General features: G+C 38.1%; 2 protein-coding genes across 4 annotated transcripts; both read left to right on the top strand.

The window, feature by feature from the left end:
• The first annotated feature begins 343 nt into the window (after positions 1 to 343).
• Positions 344 to 1748, top strand: LOC148177902 (zinc finger matrin-type protein 4-like). 2 transcript variants are annotated; one of them, XM_088033001.1, is made up of 5 exons: positions 344 to 475; positions 552 to 779; positions 825 to 1167; positions 1215 to 1286; positions 1338 to 1748. In XM_088033001.1, the coding sequence occupies exons 1-5, from the start codon at positions 442 to 444 to the stop codon at positions 1699 to 1701; spliced, it is 1041 nt and encodes a 346-aa protein (XP_087889127.1). In that variant the 5' UTR covers positions 344 to 441; the 3' UTR covers positions 1702 to 1748. The 2 variants fall into 2 exon arrangements, with proteins under 2 accessions (XP_087889127.1, XP_087889126.1); XM_088033000.1 differs by having other exon boundaries at positions 1332 to 1747.
• A 3570-nt stretch (positions 1749 to 5318) lies between these two features.
• On the top strand, positions 5319 to 14355 carry LOC148177903 (uncharacterized). 2 transcript variants are annotated; one of them, XM_088032210.1, is made up of 6 exons: positions 5329 to 5824; positions 5916 to 5942; positions 12724 to 12905; positions 12957 to 13220; positions 13268 to 13459; positions 13586 to 14355. In XM_088032210.1, exons 1-6 carry the CDS (start codon positions 5562 to 5564, stop codon positions 14014 to 14016), a joined length of 1359 nt encoding a protein of 452 aa, XP_087888336.1. In that variant the 5' UTR covers positions 5329 to 5561; the 3' UTR covers positions 14017 to 14355. The 2 variants fall into 2 exon arrangements, with proteins under 2 accessions (XP_087888337.1, XP_087888336.1); XM_088032211.1 differs by lacking the exon at positions 5916 to 5942 and having other exon boundaries at positions 5319 to 5824.
• Positions 14356 to 21568: the final 7213 nt, after the last annotated feature.

The following is a 21568-nucleotide window of genomic DNA, read 5'->3' on the forward strand; positions in this document are numbered from 1 at the left end:
AGGCAGCCAACAATACCAAACGATAAATTCGAGATTAAAATGTTCATTTTATGACAAACGGTGCTTATTCTACTTGCTACTATCAGGCAATAAATTATTTAAAAAACAATACACTTTTTAAAAAGTTGATGTATGCAACCAGTAATTTACGTCAAAAGGGTTGTTTACAATTTCCACTTCATTTGTGACTAAGAAAAAATTTGAAGACCTCTTAAAATTTGAACTTACTGATAAATAAATTATAATAGAGGATTTACAAACAAATTTTATTTACTTTAACCGAAAGAACTAAATTCCGATTTTTTTTCCAACATTTTGAGGAACAAGTCGCGTGGAATGTGGACCCGGCATCTGTCAACCGTCAATTTCCCCATTTGACATCTGTCAACAAGTACAATCAAACCCGGTCAATTATTTTCTACGAATCCGTCATAACCAAAGATGCAAACCAGCGACGAGGGCGAATACATCCCATGTAAGTCCCCAAAGCCCCCTTGCTCCAACTGGTCGAAAACCGCTCGTGACATAACCTCAAATTGTGACGTTTCCAGCTAAAGAACTCGACCGAAATTTCAAAATACCAAAGAAACGACGCAATTCCGAGGAAGCCCCCTTGGAGACAGCCCCCCAAGTGATGGAGAATTCGTATTACAACTTGGTGGTGGAGCCCCCGGCGCCCATTCTGGCGCCCCAGCAGATAGATGCAGCTCGGAGTCTCATTTTGCAATCTTTGCAGAAACGGGAGTATGAGAAGCCGAAGACGTACCAAAATCACATTTGTGAGTTTTTAGGGACTTTGGTTTAGTTTCTCATTTGTTTTTTAGTGAGAGAGACAATTCCGGACTGTTTTGATGAGACTTTACCCAGAGACCTAACCTCACTTTTCCAGCCTTTGTACTGTAAACTGTGTTCAGCTCAGTTGAGCAGTAACGTCGTGGCGAAGCTCCACTACAAGTCGAAAAACCACGAGAAAAAGATGCGAAAATTTCTGATTGACTATTCTGAGAAAACAGGGGAACCACTCCACAAACGGGCGAAAATATCCCCAAAAACCAAAGAATCCGATGATGAGGGGAACCCCCTCTACTTTTACTGCGACGTCTGTGACCTGCCTTTGACGGGGAAGTTGCACGCAGAGTCCCACTACATGGGGAAAAACCACAGAAAGTAAGTGTTGCCAACGTGACTATTGCCAACTGAATTTTTTCCCCCAGAGCGACCTTGGGGATGAAGGCCCCGGCCGGTAAAGGACACTACGACTCCGCAGGGAAATGGGTGAGGGAAGGGTAAGGGGAGGAATGCACATAGACACCCTCTCTAAAATCCCACAGTTGCAGTAAGTCCCCGAGCGACACTATAGGGCAGGATTTTCGAACAGCGCCATCTATCGCCCCGGGATTCCGATGCGAAGTCTGCAATATCACCACCACGTGTCAGGAGCAACTTGAAAGTCACTACAGTGGGCAAAAACATCGGAAAAAAGTCAAGCAACAACACGGGGAAGGCGGGGCCAGCCCACGTGACAATATCCTGAGCGTGCTATTGGCTGACGCCGACAAAGGGGACTGTTCTGTATACAGGACGCCCTCCGGGCAGTACTACTGTCAGATTTGCAACTGCTCCTCGAATTCTGAAATACAATTCAAGCAGCATCTCCAGAGTAAAAACCACCTGAAGAAAGCCAGTCAGAAAAAAACGTAAATTGTTGTTTAGTTAGTAGAGTACAAATAATATGTTCTGTTAATAAATGGTGACACAACTCGAGTTTTTACTAGCGGGCGGGGCTAGAGAGAATAGCCTCTTTTTGTCTCCGCCTTTGGCCCCGCCCCATCCATGGCCTACTGTAACATCCCGTCAAAACACTTAATCTAGTTCAGGTTCAGGTTATCCGACGTCGCTTCACGCGAATAAAATTTTCATAATGTGACAGAAAAATCGCTCGCAGGTCAAAAACCCAAATGTTTACGTCGAGACGCATCTGTTGACGCGTTATTTTTACCGAGCGTCGCGGATTTTTCTCGTCGCTTTCTTTATAAAAAAAAGACGTAGATGCCAAGGACTTCGCGAAAAAAATCACTACGATGACGGGACCTAATGCCGAATACAACCATGTAAAATTTATAAGCTCGAGTTGGAAGATGGATTTTTACATTATTTATGCCGGTGTCTAGACATCTGTAATGTTTTAATGAAGCCCTTCGTTTTACGAATTTATTTAAATATTTGTAGAGCGTAGTACGCTGTTGTCGGTGGACGGTGGTGATTTATGGCTGAAAAACGCTTCGTCAGCTAGGAAAACAAGCGCCATTTTGAAGACTAGAAGCGGCCATTTTGAATGCAACAGGGGTGTCTAGGTTCACCATTTTAACGCAAGCGGCATTTTGATTTTTGTAATAATTACCAAAATAAGTGGGTAGAAAAAGCTCCTAATTCTGTCAAAATTTAACAATTGATGACATAACCGCATTCTTTCGTACAGTCACGTTCGCCATTTTGAATTTTGCCAAAAATTTCCAGCTCAAACACAATCTCGATTTTTTAAATATGCTTATCAAAATATTAAATATTTGCGCCTATCTTAAGTATAATTGAAAAAGTATTTATAAACAACGCCATTTTTAATTTTATCGTGTGAGAACACAATAGGAGCATAAATGTTAATAAATTCCTTCACTATCGCATTGTTCTGATAATATCCACTAATTATTTGCCGTGAGTTGTACAGTGTGTTCAAAAAATGTGCAGCGGCCATTTTGAATTTCATAGATTTTAGGACATTTTGTTTCAAATTTTGATAAAATTTAAAGCATTTCTTAGTGAAGCAAAACAACTTTTTGAATTTTGTATATTTGAAATGATACTAGTGCAGTAAAAAGTGTCGGCCGTTTTGTTTTTTGAGTATTGGTGTTGTCTAAACGTTGAATTTAACCTTCTTAGGAGTTTGACTACGTAATTGGAGTCCAAAACTTCGTAAACAGCGCTCATAAAGTTTTGGTCGCCATTTTGAATTTTGAAAATTTCTATATTTTCGACATATTTTTAATCGGGTCTTAATGATATTTGGACTATAAGCTCTTTAGTGTGTTATAAGCACAATTTTTAATTCGAAAATTATTAGAGTAAGGTAATAAAAACAAATTTGTACAAAATATGTGGCGGCCATTTTGAATGTTCATGTTTTCGACATTCCCAATCTTCTGATTTTCTGAACAGTGTTGTATTTCACAACAAAAATGAGAAATATTAAAGTGGCGGATTTTGGGCGCCATTTTGAATTTAGAAAATTAAATATATCTAGTTGGATTATGGTTGGATTTTGGCTAAATTTTAACGAAATGGTTGTTTGATTGTTCTGAACGTAAATAGAAGTACTACATAACAGTATTGGGGAAAAATATAGAGGATTTTGGCGCGGCCATTTTAAATTTAAACGAAATTTGACTTCAAAATGGTGTTTGTTGTGTGGGAAAATTCAATAAAAAACAGGAACCAAGGAGTTGGGAAGTTTTTCAACGAAATTTAGAGGATATGTATGCTCTTAAATGTGTTTTAAGCACAATTTTTAATTCGAAAATGTTTCAAGTGAAGTAATAAAATCAAATTTATATAAAATATGTGGCGGCCATTTTGAATGTTGATGTTTTCGACATCCCCCATTTTCTGATTTTCCGAACATTAATGTATTCCACAACTAAAATGAAAAATATTTAAGTAACGGACATTGGTCGCCATTTTGAATTTGGAAATTTTCAATATTTTTGACGTAATTTTCATCGGATTTCGACGAAATTTAGACGATATGCTTTGCGGTGTGTTTTGAGCACAATTTTTATTTTGAAAATGTTTGAAGTGAAGTAATAAAATCAAATTTATATAAAATATGTGGCGGCCATTTTGAATGTTGATGTTCTCGACATCCCCCATTTTCTGATTTTCCGAACATTAATGTATTCCACAACTAAAATGAAAAATATTTAAGTAACGGACATTGGTCGCCATTTTGAATTTGAAAATTTTCAATATTTTTGACGTAATTTTCATCGGATTTCGACGAAATTTAGACGATATGCTCTTCGGTGTGTTTTGAGCACAATTTTTATTTTAAAAATGTTTGAAGTGGAGTAATAAAAACAAATTTATACGAAATATGTGGCGGCCATTTTGAATGTTGATGTTCTCGACATCCCCCATCTTCTGATTTTCTGAAATTAATGTATTCCACAACTAGAATGAAAAACATGTAACAGACTTTGGTCGCCATTTTGAATTTTGAAATTGTCAATATTTTTGACGTAATCTTTATCGGATTTCGACGAAATTTAGAGGAAATGCTCTTCGGTGTGTTTTGAGCACAATTTTTATTTTGAAAATGTTTGAAGTGGAGTAATAAAAACAAATTTATACAAAATATTTGGCGGCCATTTTGAATGTTGTTCTCGACATCTTCCATCTTCTGATTTTCTGAACATTAATGTATTCCACAACTAGAATGAAAAACATGTAAGTAACAGACTTTGGTCGCCATTTTGTATTTTGAAATTGTCAATATTTTTGACGTAATTTTCATCGGATTTCGACGAAATTTAGAAGATATGATTTTCGGTGTGTTTTGAGCACAATTTTTATTTAAAAAGTGTTTGAAGTGGAGTAATAAAAACAAATTTGTACAAAATATGTGGCGGCCATTTTGAATGTTGTTGTTCTCGACATTTCCAATCTTCTGTTTTTTAAACACTGTTTTATTTTGCAACAAAAATGAGAAATATTGAAGTGACGGACTTTGGGCGCCATTTTGAATTTAGAAAAATGACTGTAACTCGACGGATTTTGGTCGGATTTTGGCTAAATTTCAACGTAATGGTGGTCAGATTATTTTTAACGTAAATATAACACTATTGGAGAAAAAGATGGAGAATTTCGCGCCGCCATTTTGAATTTTCAACAATTTAACTTCAGAATGGTGTTTGTTACGTGGGAAAATTCAACAAAAAAACAGTAAATAAGGAGTTGGAGTGTTGTGGTCGGCATTTTGAATGTGGGTAAGAAGGTGAATGTGTCTAGTTTTTTGTGTAATTTTGGGGTTGTTTGTTCGTCGCGACTTTCCAGTGTAGCGCTCCACTATTATCAAAATATGTTAATAGATATTACCTGTCTGTTATAAAAGTCAGATCGCGAACGTAACGTAACCAAAAAGCACAACAAACCCGTAGATATCGTGCGTGACCTTATACCGAGTGTTCGGATCTTAACCTCTGGAAAACCGATCCGTTTCCTGTAAAACTCCTTCAATAAATTTTGTGTAATATTTCAGCGGTTGTCGCGCTTTTCCAATTTGCTGATTTCCACACTAGACAAACCGTCTAGCAGGCTAAAACGAAAATAGTATAAGAAAACAAGTGAACGCGACGAAGAAACAATACGACGTTCCTACTCCAACTTACTATCCAAGCACGATTCTAATAATAAGACACCTTAGTTTAAATTGTACGCCAGCTCGACGAGCATCTCGAAACGTTCCGCCGGAGATTTTCACGGACGCCACTGTGTTCAGTGCCGAAAAAATGAGCCCCCTCCTTCTGGTGCTAGTGGTGGTTTGTGTGGAGGGCGCGCCGCTGCCGCACAGCCCCCACGATTTGGAGCCGATCATTGACAGATTTTTGGAGGCTCTCTACGACAAACTGCACAACCAGACCACGGATATCTACGATCAGATGCAAGGGGACCAGCCGGATAACAACGTCCAGGGGGACATTTCGAAATTTTTGGCCAACTTCTCCACCTCCACCAACATGACCGACTACTACATTCAAACCTCCAAGAATAGGTAAGAACAGAAAAAAATTATTGGGGGGGCTAACCCCCCGGAGATTTTGACGTTTTTTTCTCACGTTTCTAATGTCGTTTTTCGTACGCAGACATCGGGAAGTCGATGTTGATGACAGGTAAAGATGTGTGTTGCATGGGCCCTTGGAGGTTTTACACTAATTTGCACCCTCTTTGTGGTTTTTCGCTTTTGACACGCACTTTTGGCACGCATTTCGAGTCCCCTCAATCTTGAGATGAGTGATCATTTATTTGATCATGGCATTTCAAAACTGATCAGTTATCTAAATCTAAATTTATTTATTATTAATCATTATGATCATGGATCATATTTTCCATGATTGATCATTTTATTTGTTTATTGTAAATTGATCATCAGTTATAAGTGGCGAAATTGAATCAAATTACCAATATCAAATTTTTTTGTCATTGGTTTAGAATCACACAACTGATCATATCAAAACTGATAATTGATTTTCAATAAATTGATCACAAAAAATTAAACTAAAAACCAAAGTGATTAAATTACTTTGTCGTATAAATCAATTATCACTTTTTGATTTGATTAGTATCACATTATTTTTCTACAATTTTGATAATGATATAATTTTTTAAACTAATAATAAATAATAAAATTTAAACTAATCATTTTCCTTCATGTTACAACTTTTCCAATCAAAACAAAAAATTTGATCAATGAGGATAACTCGATCGTATAATTTGATCAAAAAAATCAAGTAGTCCAGCTATCAAATATCAATTTTGTTAATATTACGTAATTCTCGCTCCCAAATTAGACAACTTTTTGAATCAAAATGATAATTTGATCACCACAGATAACTCTATCATATAATTTGATCAAAAAATCAAGTAGTCTTAACGATCAAACATCAATTTTGTTAATATTACGCAATTTTGGCTTCGAAATTTCACAACTTCTCGATCATATAATTTGATCAATGAAGATAACTTGATCATATAATTTGATTAAAGAATCAAGTACGCTTAGCGATCAAATACCAACTTTGTTAATATTACGCAATTTTCGATTTTTGAATCAGAGCAATAATTTGATCAATGCAGATAACTCGATCATATAATTTGATCAAAATAATACAGTAGGTCCAGTGATCAAATGTCAATTTGTTAATATTACGCAATTTTCGTTTCTAAATTTTACATCTTCTCGATTAGAGCAATAATTTGATCACCGCAAATATCTCGATCAAATAATTTGTTAAAAAAATCAAGTAAGCGCAGCGATATTACGCAATTTTCGCCCCTAAATATTTCAATTTCTCGATCAGATTAATAATTTGATCAATGCAGATAACTCGCTCATATGATTTGATCAAAAAAATCAAGTATCAATTTTGTCAAGATTAGGCAATTTTCGCTCCCAAATTTCACAATTTCAGAGCAATAATTTGATCACCGCAGATAGTTCGATCATATAAAAATCAAGTAGGCCCAGCGATCAAACATCAATTTCCTTATTATTGCGCGATTTTCGCCCCTAAATTTCACAACTTCTCGATCAAGTCAATTTGATCACCGCAGATAACTCGATCACATAGTTTTATAAAAAAAATCGGCGATCAAAAGTCGATTTTGTGAATATTACGCAATTTTCGCCGCTAATGAAGCAAGCTCGCGTCACATGTCCGCTGAATTTGTTTACAGCGTAACCTTGGCAACCGGCGTCTCCTGGAAACGCCAGTCATTTGTTCCGATAGTGATTAAACTGGATAATTCTGGGAGCCTGTAATGAGAGGCTGTCAAATCTTTTGACATGTGGATGACAGCTGTCAGAATTGAGTTTTTATAGTTGTTCCGGGTAATTCGATAGCGATTGTTTCGGGAATCGATAGGTTGATTTATCGGCATATTTTTTTGATGATTGTGTCACTGACGCACCCCAACATCTCCTCGGTTAGAAATCGAACGACAATGACACGAAATAAATGAAACGTAATTCATTCAAATGCTTTTATTTATTCAAAGTAAACAACAGCCAGATTTGACACAGATTCCATCAACAAGATCGTGGAATCAATCAAAAATCAATTAAAGACAAGTGCGAATCGTAAACAAGTGAAAATACGCGTCAGCCATTCACGCATCGTAAACAAAAACCGTATAATGCGTAAATCTTACGACAGACATCCATAGGCCACTAAACCCGTAAACGATGACATTATGCGATTTTTACGTAATATAAAACGCAAAAGTGATAAACGACCGCTAGAACGAGACAAAAAAATGACCACCTGATGAGACGGACAACAGGTGTTCATCAATGGAGAAATTCCGTGAAATGACTCCTTTTTTTAATTAAAAAATTTCGAAAGAATTTCGATGTTGGCAGTACTGGGAAACGAACATTCAGGGGGAAAATATGCGATGTTGATTAAAGGCGGCTGTGGGAAAAAATGACGAGTGACGAAGTAGGCGGTGGAAAATTTCTGTCAACGTGGACGGATTCCGAACGTCTGATGGAAATTATCAACTTGGCTATAAAAATATGAATGAATGCTTAAAACGTCAAATTATTTAAAGGTGACTATGAGTCGCTAAAATGAATGGAAATTCAAAATTGTTGCGCACTTCATCAGTTGGCGTGCCAAATTTTCATTTCAAGGTCGTTTGCAAGCGAAAATAGTGGATGGCGGCCGAAATTAGACGGCGGGCTATTCACCGTTCGCCCCGAAATGGGGGCGCGGGTTCAAACGCTTTCCCGGGCGGAAACATTCATTTCTGAACCACTTTCCCCAAATATTGAATCATATTGAACCATTTTCCCCAATTGTACAAAATTTTCACCATTTTTGGCAGGGTACTTCTATTGTTTTAAACCACTTCCCCCAAATATTGAATCAAATTGAACCATTTTCCCCAATTTTACTAATTTTTTAACGTTTTTGGCGGAGTACTTCTATTGTTTTAAACCACTTCCCCCAAATATTGAATCAAATTGAACCATTTTCCAAAATTTTACAAATTTTTTAACGTTTTTGGCAGGGTACGTCTATTGTTTTAAACCATTTCCCCCAAATATTGAATCAAATTGAACCATTTTCCCCAATTTTACAAATTTTTTAACGTTTTTCGCGGAGTACTTCTATTGTTTTAAACCACTTTCCCCAAATATTAAATCATATTGAACCATTTCCCCGACAAATTTCGAGGAGTTGGTTGCGCAAAGCGACTATTTCCCCCAATTTTACATTTTTTTACAAAATGAAACCATTTTCCCTAACAAAATCTTAATTTTGGGTTGGTGGTTGAGTAAGACAACCATTTCCCCTAATTTTTTAATTATTTTCGGTGCGGTAACTTCAAAATTTTAAACCATTTCCCCTCTTAATAGAACAATTTTCCCAAATCCATCATTTCTGAACTACTTCCCCCAAATACGAACTATATAAAACCATTTCCCCGACAAAATTTCGAGTTCGTGGTAGCGCAAAGCGACAATTTCTCCCGATTTTACAATTTTTAAACCGTTTTTAGCGGGGCAACTTTATTATTTTAAAACCAATTTTTTGCCGGATAGAACCATTTTCTACGGAACATTAATTTCTGAACCACTTCTCCTTATATTAAGTTGAGTAATACAATCATTTCCCCCCATCTTCCAAATTTTTAACCGTTTTCGGCGGGATAAATCCAATATTTTAAACCATTTTCACTCTAAATAGAACTATTTTTCCGGAAACTTTCATTTTTGAACGGCTTTCTCCAAATATTGAATCTGACTGAACCATTTTCACCGTCAAAATTTTGATTAGATGGTTGCGCAAAACAACCATTTCCCCCAATTGCAGAAAATTTTAATAGTTTTTAGCGAGGTATCTTCATTATTTTAAACTGATTCTCCTCCTTTTAGAACCATTTTCCCTGGAACATTAATTTCTGAACCACTTCCCTTAAATTGAAACAATTTAAACTATTTTCCCGACAAACTTTAGGGTTGATGGTTGCGCAAGAGAACCATTTCTCACAATTTTAGAAAATTGTAACCGTTTTTGTTCATTATTTTAAACCATTTCCCTTCTTAATAGAACAATTTTTCCCGGAACATTAATTTTTGAACCACTTTCCCTTAAATTTAATTTTGAGTTGGCGGCATATCTCTATTGTTTTAAAACCGTTTCCCCTCCTGATAGAACCATTTTCCCCGGAACATTTATTTTTGAACCACTTTCCCCAATTATAGTATCAAATTAAACCATTTTCATTTCATTTCATTTTACAAATTTCAACGGTTTTCGGCGGGGTGCTTCCATTTTTTTAAACCATTTCCCCCCCTAATAGAACCATTTATTTCCCCCCAACGATCCAACCGCCAGATCAGCCGTTTCCTCCCCCGTAAAAATTGCCAAAACGAGTCGCCTCTGTCACCGAGAGGAAAAAACCCATCACCCAGCCTCCTATATGCATATTAAAGGTCAACGTTTTCGAGCGGCCATATTTCAGTAATTAAATGACAAACATACGACACAGCCACCTTGATCAATTATTACCAGACACAGGTATTAATAATTTTAATTTCCTGTCCCGTTTGACGGGACGGTTTCCTACAGCAGGTGTTTCACTAGATGCATAGACGTGCGTCCCGGGGGGGCTTCTACACCCCCCAACCCCCCCGTGTAAAGAAAATCGTTCGGTAGCCGCACCACCCCCAAATCTGCGATTTTACCCGTTAGTGGTTTCAATGTGATCATAACTCTCTGAGAAAAAAACGAGTGTTAGGGGGGTTGGACGGGGTGGTGACGTGGAGGCGGGGTTTGGACTGTTTAGGGGGTGGTGGCAAGGGTGGGAAACCCGCGCGACACGTGTAAAAAGTGACGCGAAGGAGAGGCACGCCACTGGATCTGTTTAGTCGTCGTGTAACGTCGCTCACACATTACTCTCTCTTCCGTCCTGATTACGCACACAATATACCAACGTCTGGCCTCTGTCTAGAGTTTTTATATCTTTATTTTTATCGCATTCCTAGGCGAGACGGTAATATAAACCCGGTGATGTTACGTAACGGTCATCTAAGCACGTTTAGATTGTAATCTCGGCGTTTAACAAACTCCATAAATCCGCGAATTCGCCTAGTCGTTACGCCACTGTTCAAATTTCGGGACCGGCGGCCATTTTCGCCGCCATCACCCCCTCGTCCACCAATCACAGCGCGTTCCAGGCGGTAGAATCTTTTTTCGATTCGCCTAGACTCGCTGGTATGTAGTCTGGACTTGTTCTCCATATCTGGAAAGCTTACTTTCCCATTCTAATGTCTAGGTCTAGTGCGAGACGCGTTAAGCCCTTCGCACACGCGGCCAAACTCGACTTTAATAGATTCGCGCTGTTGGGAGGTGTGAAAGCGCCTTTAGATCCCCATTCACTTCCGTATATCATAGCTTTTGCATTCCGTTTTTCCGTGATAGTTTATTAGCAATAAATTACAGTGTGGATACTGTTTTTTAATATAAACGTCTAGACTGGGAAGTGTAATGACCTTTAGTGCGTATAAGGTGCGTTCGGTGTCACGTTATGCAGTCTAGTTGCTTGGGTTTTTATTACACGGGGAAAAGCGGTTCAAGCACTTTCAGGGGCGGAAGCCACTTCCCCTGTCACAATTTTCGGAGCCGCAACCACTTCCCCAACTTCACAAACGGGAAAGTGGTACTTTTGGAGATTTGTAACCACTTCCCCTACTTTTTGCCACAATTGCACTTTTTTCCTCCCCAGAGACAAAACAATTGGATCCAAGTCCTCTTCCCCTGTCACAATTTTTGGAGTCGCAACCACTTCCCCAACAATTTTTTAACCGTTTTCGGCGGTAACTCCATTATTTTAAACCATGTCCTCTCTTTATAAAACCGTTTTTTCCTAAAGATTAATTTCTGAACCGCTTTCCAAAAAAATTGAATTATTAAACCATTTCCCCGACAAAATTTTGAGTTGGTGGTTACGCAAAACAACCATTTCCCCCAATTTTAGGAAATTGTAGCCGGTTTTCGCGGGTATGTTTATTATTTTAAACCATTTCCCCTCCTAATACAACAATTTCCCCAGAACCATAATTTCTGAACCACTTCCCCTAAATATTGAACCATATTAAATCATTTCCCCGACAAAATTTCGAACTGTGGTTGCGCAAAGCGGACTATTTTCCCCGTTTTACAATTTTTAAACCTTTTTTGGCGGGGTAGCTTTATTATTTTAAACCATTTTCCCGAAACATTCATTTCTGAACCGCTTTCCCCAAATATTTAATCAAGTTGAACCATTTTCCCCAATTGTACAAAATTTTCAGCATTTTTGGCAGGGTACTTCTATTTTTTTAAACCATTTCCTCTCCTATTAGAACCATCTTTCCCAGAACATTTATTTCTGACCACTTTTCCTAATATTGAATCAAATTAAACCATTTTCTCTGACAAAATCTTAATTTTCGGTTGTTGGTTGACCAATACAACGATTTCCCCCAAATTTTATAAATGGTTTTTAGCGGGGTAACTTCTCTCCATTATTTACAACCATTTCCACTCCTGATAGAACCATTTTCCCCGGAACATTCATTTTTGAACCACTTCCCCCAAATTTTCTATCAAATGAAACCACTTCCCCCCGTGAAGGAACATTTTCCCCGGAACATTCATTTTTGAACCACTTTCCCTAAATATTGTATCAAATTAAACCATTTCCCCCAATTTTACAAATTTCAGCCGTTTTCGGCTGGGTGCCTCAAATATTTGAAACCATTTCCTCTCCTCTAAAAATCGCCAAAACGTCACAATTTTCGGAGCCGCAACCACTTCCCCAACTTCACAAATTACGGGGAGTTAGTAGATTTGTAACCACTTCCCCCACTTTTCACAACAATTGCACTTTTTTCCTCCCCAGAGACAAAAACAATTGGATCCAAGTCCTCAAAGAGAACATCCTCCGCCAGATTGGTCGATCCAACATGACGTCATTGCCCACCAATAGCAACGCGATGAACATGACAATGTCGCCACAGTTCAACAGCTCTGTGGTGGAAGACGATCAAATAACCGAGAAGATCCGAAGTTACTACCCTTCTTGTACGTCTTCCTATCCTTACTTCTTCTTCTTCTTCTTATGGTGGTTTTTAGGTGACGCCCCCAGCAACATGGACCAAGAGCTCTGGCGCGAAGAGAACGTGATGAACCTCTTCTTCAACAACTTCGACCAAAGCACGGACGAAAAAGGTCTTAATATAGCCACGGCGACCTTGAGGTTGTACAGAGTACCAACAGCTAACTCCACGAAAGTCCCTGCGAAGACTGCAGACTGTGACAGTAGCGCCTCTTCCGAAGAAGACAAGTTGTTGAGGGTGTCGATCTATTGGTACACTCGTTCGGTGAGGAAGAAGAGAGGTGAGTTCGCAAGTTTCATGAAGAAGAGTGTTAATTCTTCATTTCAGTAAAGAGACGCCTTTCTGATAGTAAGGTCATCCAAGAGACTGCTAGATGGGTGGAGTTGAGCGTGAAACCGGCAACCCGTGCGTGGTCACGTGGACGCAATCTCGGCCTTGCCGTCATGGTGGAGGACCAGGAAGGCAACATCCTGAAGGCCGATCGTCTCTTCAAAGGAGCCTTATGCACGGTCGGAGCGTGTGAGTTTGAATTAACCCCATTAACTCGTTTGTTTTCCAACTGACACTTTAACCATGCATGGTGTGACGCGTGGCGTGTCGTGATTGGTTGAAATGAACTGTTTCCTAACCTTATTTTTTCAACAGCCACTCCGAAGCCAATCCCCACTATCATCGTCGACGCTGCCCGCCAATCAAACGAGCTTGACCAACGAATTCATAGCCTACTTTTCCGCAATTCAACAACATCCATACATAGTGACATATCAATGTTACCAACAATAGACATCTGCACTTTGGAATTCCCCGAAAACTACAGTCATCCTCCGTCACACATCGGGAATCTTCGGATACATGCGTGCAACTTGAAAAAATCATACGATCAAGCGCAGCTATTGGCTGCGAGAGACCGACTCGAACGGTTGGCGACTTTGCCCGATCAGCTGCCGCTAAGACACATACGTCACCAGAGACAACATCTGAAAGTCAACGACTTTGATCCGAGGTCGAAAATTGTCAATAAAAGGATTTTGACCAATGAGGAACTGCAAGCTCTTAATATCACAATTGACAGATAGAAAAGGTTCCTGCGATGGAACGTAAATAAGACTGTTTAAATTCTTTTAGAATTAGGTTAAGTTATTTTAATTTATGCGAAAGTCGAGTGACTTTCCGATGTATATAGTCACGTGATTAGATGGCTTTTTTAGATTGGTGCTACCTCATGTTTATTGTTAAGTTTTTGGCGCCAGTTTCAAATTTCGGCGCGAAATCTTCTCTATGTTACTGTTGCTCATTTTTAACGCGCTTGTTGTACTTACTCATTCACGATTTATCCAAATTTATATGTAAAGTTAGGTTAAGTTAAGTCAGTGCTGTAAATATGTATAAATAAAGTCGAGATTAGTTCTATTTAATTATCTTGAAATTTTTACCACTACTACCAACCTCACTTCTAAAACTCCCTAGCAACTGTCACTTTTGACACTTTCAAAATTCCCATTAAGATGAAAGCTTCTCACTTCTTCGTCCTCTGGTGCGGCCTCGCGAGTCATTTGACCACTTCTACGGAATTTTCGCGAGAACCAAGGAATTGTCCTCCTCCATTACCATTACCAAACCCATCGATCGCTTGTCCAACGCCCATACCCAACACCGAGGTGCTCTACAGCTCTTTGCAAGACTCTTTCCCCGACAAGGAGTGCGTGAAATGCTCATTGATGCTCGACGAAGACGACAGTGGAGTCTTCGTCAAGTGCTTCTTGTGTCAAAATGTCTTCCGGCCGCCCCAATTGGTCGAGAGAGTCGTACCAACCCCACCAGAATGTACCGAAGATGAGAAAAAGTGATCGAAACGTCGCAGAACTCTTTTTTTGTAATAAAAATATATAATAATAGTAATAGTTGTTTAATTACGGCGTCAACAAGGCGGCCACGAACGCTGTCATAAAACAAACGAACGACCGCCCTATAAAAGCCCTAAAACGAGCTACAGACTGAAATTTTTGTGTAGAAAGTTTAGGGGAAAACTTACTTTAGGGACATTTTGTGTTAAGTTGGTACTCATTTCGCGGAAAATTAGAAACTACTCATGTCCTGTCATTTTAAGACCACGGTTTTACATTAAACCATAATAACTAATTAAGTTTAAGTAGTAATAGTTTGGTAATTCTGTTCAGATTGACAGGAAAGTGACACTCGACCGAATTCAGTGTTGATAAGAGTCAAAAGGGTTGACAATCCTGTTGAGTTTGACAGAAAAGTGACACCTCACTGTACGAAAAACTTACTTTAGGGACATTTTGTGTTAAGTTGGTACTCATTTCGCGGAAAATTAGAAACTACTCATGTCCTGTCATTTTAAGACGACGGTTTTACATTAAACCATAATAACTAATTAAGTTTAAGTAGTAATAGGTTGGTAACTCTGTTGAGATTGACAGGAAAGTGACACCTCCCAGACTACAGGGGATGAGAGTCAAATAGGTTGGCAGCCCTGTCGATTTTGACAGAAAAGACGAGTCAAATGCAACACCACCAGAATGTACCGAAGATGAGAAAAAGTGATCGAAACGTCGCAAAACTCTTTTTTTTGTAACAAAAATATATAATAATAGTAATAGTTGTTTAATTACGGCGTCAACAAGGCGGCCACGAACGCTGTCATAAAACAAACGAACGACCGCCCTATAAAAGCCCTAAAACGAGCTACAGACTGAAATTTTTGTGTAGAAAGTTTAGGGGAAAACTTACTTTAAGGACATTTTGTGTTAAATTGGTACTCATTTTGTGGAAAATTAGAAACTTGTCATGTTCTGTCATTTTAGGACAAAGATTGATATAGTTTATCCGGTGAGAGATTGGGATATTTCGACAGTTGACATATAGGTTGGTAGCAAATTATGCTTCAAAATACACTAAAAACACTAAATTCCTACGCGAAATGGGTTGACAGGTTTGACAGTAACTGGGGTTATTTTGTTATTTTAAATTTCGCGCGTTTGGTACACTTTTTATCGCGTAGTTTTAGTGACTTTTCTGTCATTCAATCTCTCACCGTACAAACTATAAGATTATAATTATTTATGACTTTAATTTGTAGAGTTTAGGTAGTGAGTCTTTAATACGCAAAATGGGTTGTTCACCCTGTTCAAATTGACAGAAAAGTGACACTTGACCGAATTCAGTGAAGATAAGAGTCAAAAGGGTTGACAATCCTGTTGAGTTTGACAGAAAAGTGACACCTCACTCTAGGAAAAACTTACTTTAGGGACATTTTGTGTTAAGTTGGTACTCATTACGCGGAAAATTAGAAACTACTCATTTCCTGTCATTTTAAGACGACGGTTTTACATTAAACCATAATAACTAATTAAGTTTAAGTAGTAATAGGTTGGTAACTCTGTTGAGATTGACAGGAAAGTGACACTTGACTGATTATAGTGGTGATAAGAGTCAAAATGGTTGGCAGCCCTGTTTAATTTGACAGAAAAGTGACACCTCACAGACTACAGGGGATGAGAGTCAAATAGTTTGGCAGCCCTGTCGATTTTGACAGAAAAGACGAGTCAAATGCAACACCACCAGAATGTACCGAAGATGAGAAAAAGTGATCGAAACGTCGCAAAACTCGTTTTTTTTTTGTAACAAAAATATATAATAATAGTAATAGTTGTTTAATTACGGCGTCAACAAGGCGGCCACGCACGCTGTCATAAAACAAACGAACGACCCCCCGATAAACGCCCTAAAAACGAGTCTAGTGGCGTTGTTTTTCTTAGTTGGCATGAATGCGCCCATGGTGGATAATAAAATCCCCGCAGACCCAGGATTAGCGAACCCGCAGATGGAGTAGGTGGCTATGACTTTACTCCTTTCCTAAAAAAGTACCATGGTACCCATCAAACACCCATGAAAACTCACCGAAATGAGGTTTTCCTTCAACATCTCTTGCATGCGCTCAAAGGCCACGAACTCGTTGACGATGGTCTTTAACCCAATTAGTTGTCCCACGTGTTCACTTTCCTCCCATGTTACACCCATGGTGTACGTCAATGGGATGAAAACTTTGCCCAGGATTGCCTCAAGCGTCCATAATTCCGACGCGTCCGTGTAACCTAGGGGAAAAACTCAGGTTTCTGGTGATTATTATCGTACAGTGGTACCAACTAAAGTCCCCATCCATGACAACACTCCGTTGATGAAGTACACCGCTGCAATAAAAGAAATCAAGTTGGAGATGATCCCCAGGACGACTTGAGAGGCTTCTTGGGCCCCCTTGATCCCGGCATCCAGCACCGACTCAAATTCCCTACAATAAATCTAGTGACTTCTAGTTACTTTCGGTTTAAACAGTTTACAGTTTCATTTTTCTTATGTTGTCGCGGTGGATCACCACTTCTTCCGTTTCCGGGTACATGAGTTTACTGTAACACAGCGCGGCGGGTGCTGACATGACACAAGAAGTAATGAGATGTGCAGGGTTGGCTCCGAAATTAATGTACGCCGCCAGGACCGTACCGGACACTGAAGCAAACCCTGCTGTCATAATCGAGTGGATTTCTGAGTCAGTCATGTGATCCAAGTAGGCTTTAATTAAAAATGGCGACTCGCTCTACAATCAAACTTGAGTTTTCGTTACTTTAGATTGGTACGTACGATTCCTAGAAATATGTTGGCAGCACTGTTGACGCTCTCACAGATCGGTGTTCCCAACAGCCACTGCAGAAATATCCCTAGATTTAGAATGACGACTTGTATGATCTCGTAGTAGTAGAGAATATTGATGAAGAAGCTCATGAGGAAGATGGCGGCTAAGGCCTATAATTCTGGGGATTTAGTTTCGTTGTGTTGGTGGAGTTGGGGGTTTTACGTTAAACGCGAAAACTTGTTTCGTCAAGACTAGTTCTTCGGTGTAGACGAACGCGGAGGCGTTGACTGCGTAGTTGAGGAAGGTGTCTACTTTATCACCAACGCACTGGAAGATGTTGCGGCCGACGTCCCAGCGAATTAACAGAAGGCCTAAGATGAATTGGGCGACTAGGCCGGAGAGGACGGTGTTCCACGGAATCTAGGGAGTTTTGGTTTGAAAGTTTAGGGTTTTTGGTGGCACAAAAGTCCCTACATTTTAATTATCAACAAGGCGGTGTTACGCAATCACCTCAATTATTTTGATAAATTTATTACCTGTCATAAACGGAATTACCTGTCTTTTATACGGCGATAATAAGAACCCAATTGCGATATAAATAACGAGTCCTACTAAAGGCATCAACCTCCACCAGTCGCTCGAGTCACAAATCAAAAAAATAAGAATTCCAATCAGGATTAACCCCAAAAAAATAGTCTTCCCGTATCTAGAAACATTAGTTGATTTTTTTTCCCACAGTTGGTACTACCTCACGGTATTTTGTTGATGACAGTGCTGACAGGTCTCCACGTGTACTTATAGACAGTTGGTAACACGTATTTCTTCAGAACCAAAGAGTAAAAAACCCCAAAGTTGATGAAGGCGAAAAGTATCACCAGGAAGCCATAGCCGGTGCATGTGGTGTCACCAAAATCCTCCACTAGAAAGATTAAATTAAGGAATGAAAAAAAGTAGGAGACAGTACCGGTTTTCTCGATGTAGTACCACGTAGCCCAACTAAAATGGGCCCAAATGGCGGCTACTGTAGCCCACGCAATCGCCCATTTTGTGTAGTTCGCTTTTTTAGTCTTATCTTGTTGAGGTTCTGATTCGGTTTGGAACTAGAAAATTGAAATTTTTGGGGGGAAAGTTTCCACGGAAAAACTCACCTTAGGGACATCTTGTGTTAAGTTGGTACTCATTTCGTGGAAAATTAGAAACTGAGAAAATGTTGTCTTAATTGAAGTCGAAGGTTTTAGATTAGACGATAATTTATTACTTTAATCTGTAGAGTTTAAGTAAGGAGTTTTAAAACGCAAAATAAGTTGGTAATCCTGTTAAGATTGAAGACAAAAAGTTGGCAGCTCTGAAACCATTACAGATAATAAAATGCGGTTTGCACCATCGTTTTTCTCGCGATTTTTACATGCAAAATAGTTCTTAGTTTTTCCAAAAGTCAAAAGTTGCAGTTTTTCGCGAAAATTTTAAATAAAACTATGCCAAACTTCCGATATTGATTTCTCGCTTATTTTTTAGAGTAAACTTGAGTTATTATACATCAGTTTATGCAGAATTTTTCGCAGATTCCAAATCTGGGATTTAAATTCAGATCCGACAACAAATAACTGAAGTATGGCCGATCAAAGTTTCGGAAAGTTGATTTTCATTTTTTCTCATTTTTCCCAATTTTCAAAGTTAAATATCTCGGAAACTATTTGAGATATTGAGATGCGGTTCGCGCCATTCTTTTTCTCGGCTCATTTTACGTTAGAAAATGTTCTCAAAAGCCCAAATTTCGATAGTCGATTTTTCGCGAAAAAAAATTGCGACTCAAACGATGAAAATTTTTAATTTTTTTTATTTTTGGCCATAACTCCCAAACTGTTTGTCCTATAGATCTCAAATTTGGCCAGTAGATAGATTTTGAGCTCCTCTTTCGACTGATGTATAATTCAATGCTATTAAACGTCGTTTCCATTTTGAAAACATTGATTGAAAATCACCCTAAAATGATGTTTTCAAAACAGTTTTTGGCCAATACCTCGTTTATTTCTTAAGCAAACTCAAGGAATTTGGGTCTCATTTTACGCAGAATTTTACGCTGAATTCAAAAACATAATATTTTTTTAATTTTTGTCAACAAATAACCAAGTTATGGCCGTTTGAAATTTTGGGTTTTCGCCAGAGGGCTAATTTTTCGAAGGTTCGAAACAGTTCATGCTCGATATCTCAGAAACTGTTTCAGATATTGAGATGCGGATTGCGCCATCGTTTTTCCCGCAATTTTTTACATAAGAAACAGTTCTTTGATTTTTCTACAGTCGAAATTTGCAAATTTTTGCAAAAATTTATAACTAAAACTATGGCCAAACTTCTGATATGGATATCTCGCTTATTTTTTAGAGTAAACTTAAGTTATTATACATCAGTTTATGCAGAATTTTTCGCAGATTCCAAATCTAGGATTTAAATTCAGATCCGACAACAAATAACTGAGTTATGGCAGATCAAACTTTCGGATAGTTGATTTTCATTTTTTCTCATTTTTCGCAATTTTCAAAGTTAAATATCTCGGAAACTATTTGAGATATTGAGATGCGGTTTGCGCCATTCTTTTCCTTGGCTCATTTTACGTTAGAAAATGTTCTCAAAAGCCCAAATTTCGATAGTCGATTTTTCGCGAAAAAAAATTACGACTCAAACGATGAAAATTTTTCATTTTTTTTATTTTTGGCCATAGCTTGTAAACTATTTGTCCTATAGATCTCAAATTTAGCCCGTAGATAGATTTTGAGCTCCTCTTTCGACTGATGTATAATTCGATGCTATTAAACGTCATTTTCATGTTGAAAACATTGATTGAAAATCACCCTAAAATGATGTTTTCAAAACAGTTTTTGGCCGATACCTCGTTTATTTATTAAGCAAACTCAACAAATTTAGGTCTCATTTCACGCAGAATTTCACGCTGAATCCAAAAACATGATAATTTTTTAATATTTGTCAATAGATAACCGAGTTATGGCCTTTTGAAATTTTGGGTTGTCGCCAGAGCGCCAAATTTTTGAAGGTTCGAAACAATTCGTGCTCAATATTTTAGAAACTATTAGAGATATTGAGATGCGGTTTGTGCCATCGTTTTTCTTGCGATTTTTTACATAAGAAATAGTATTTAGATTTTCCAAAAATCGAAAGTTGCAATTTTTCGCGAAAATTCATGGCTAAAACTATGCCAAATTTCTGATATCGATTTCTCGCTAATTTTTAAGAGTAAACATGAGTTATTATACATCAATGTACGCAGAATTTTTCGCAGATTCCAAATCTGGGATTTAAATTTAGATTCGACAACAAATAACTGAGTTATGGCCGATCAAAGATTCGGAAAGTTGATTTTCGTTTTTCTTAATTTTTTCTAATTTTCAAAGTTAAATATCTCGGAAACTATTAGAGATATTGAGATGCGGTTTGCGCCATCGTTTTTCTCGGCTCATTTTACGTTAGAAAATGTTCACAAAAGCCCAAAATTCGATAGTCGATTTTTCGCGAAAAAAAATTGCGACTCAAACGATGAAAATTTTTCATTTTTTTTATTTTTGGCCATAACTCGCAAACTGTTTGTCCTATAGATCTCAAATTTGGCCAGTAGATAGATTTTGAGCTCCTCTTTCGGCTGATGTAAATTCAATGCTATTAAACGTCATTTTCATTTTGAAAACATTGATTGAAATCAGCCTAAAATGATGTTTTCAAAACAGTTTTTGGCCAATACCTCGTTTATTTCTTAAGCAAACTCAACGAATTTGAGTCTCATTTTACGCAGAATTTTACGCTGAATTCAAAAACATAATATTTTTTTAATTTTTGTCAACAAATAACCAAGTTATGGCCGTTTGAAATTTTGGGTTTTCGCCAGAGGGCTAAATTTTCGAAGGTTCGAAACAGTTCATGCTCGATATCTCAGAAACTATTTCAGATATTGAGATGCGGATTGCGCCATC

The sequence above is a fragment of the Gnatocerus cornutus genome, chromosome 3 (assembly GCF_029298725.1).
Source record: "Gnatocerus cornutus isolate USDA-ARS CGAHR chromosome 3, icGnaCorn1.1, whole genome shotgun sequence".
Taxonomy (NCBI): domain Eukaryota; kingdom Metazoa; phylum Arthropoda; class Insecta; order Coleoptera; family Tenebrionidae; genus Gnatocerus; species Gnatocerus cornutus.

Bases quoted from the DNA above. Each gene is read 5' to 3' on its own strand.
- LOC148177902 (XM_088033000.1), top strand. From the start codon at position 442: ATGCAAACCAGCGACGAGGGCGAATACATCCCAT. The intron at 476-551 runs GTAAGTCCCCAA...TGACGTTTCCAG, and splicing joins CGAGGGCGAATACATCCCAT to CTAAAGAACTCGACCGAAAT. The intron at 1,168-1,214 runs GTAAGTGTTGCC...TTTTTCCCCCAG, and splicing joins ATGGGGAAAAACCACAGAAA to AGCGACCTTGGGGATGAAGG.
- LOC148177903 (XM_088032210.1), top strand. From the start codon at position 5,562: ATGAGCCCCCTCCTTCTGGTGCTAGTGGTGGTTTGTGTGGAGGGCGCG. The intron at 5,943-12,723 runs GTAAAGATGTGT...TTTCCTCCCCAG, and splicing joins GAAGTCGATGTTGATGACAG to AGACAAAAACAATTGGATCC. The intron at 13,221-13,267 runs GTGAGTTCGCAA...TCTTCATTTCAG, and splicing joins TTCGGTGAGGAAGAAGAGAG to TAAAGAGACGCCTTTCTGAT.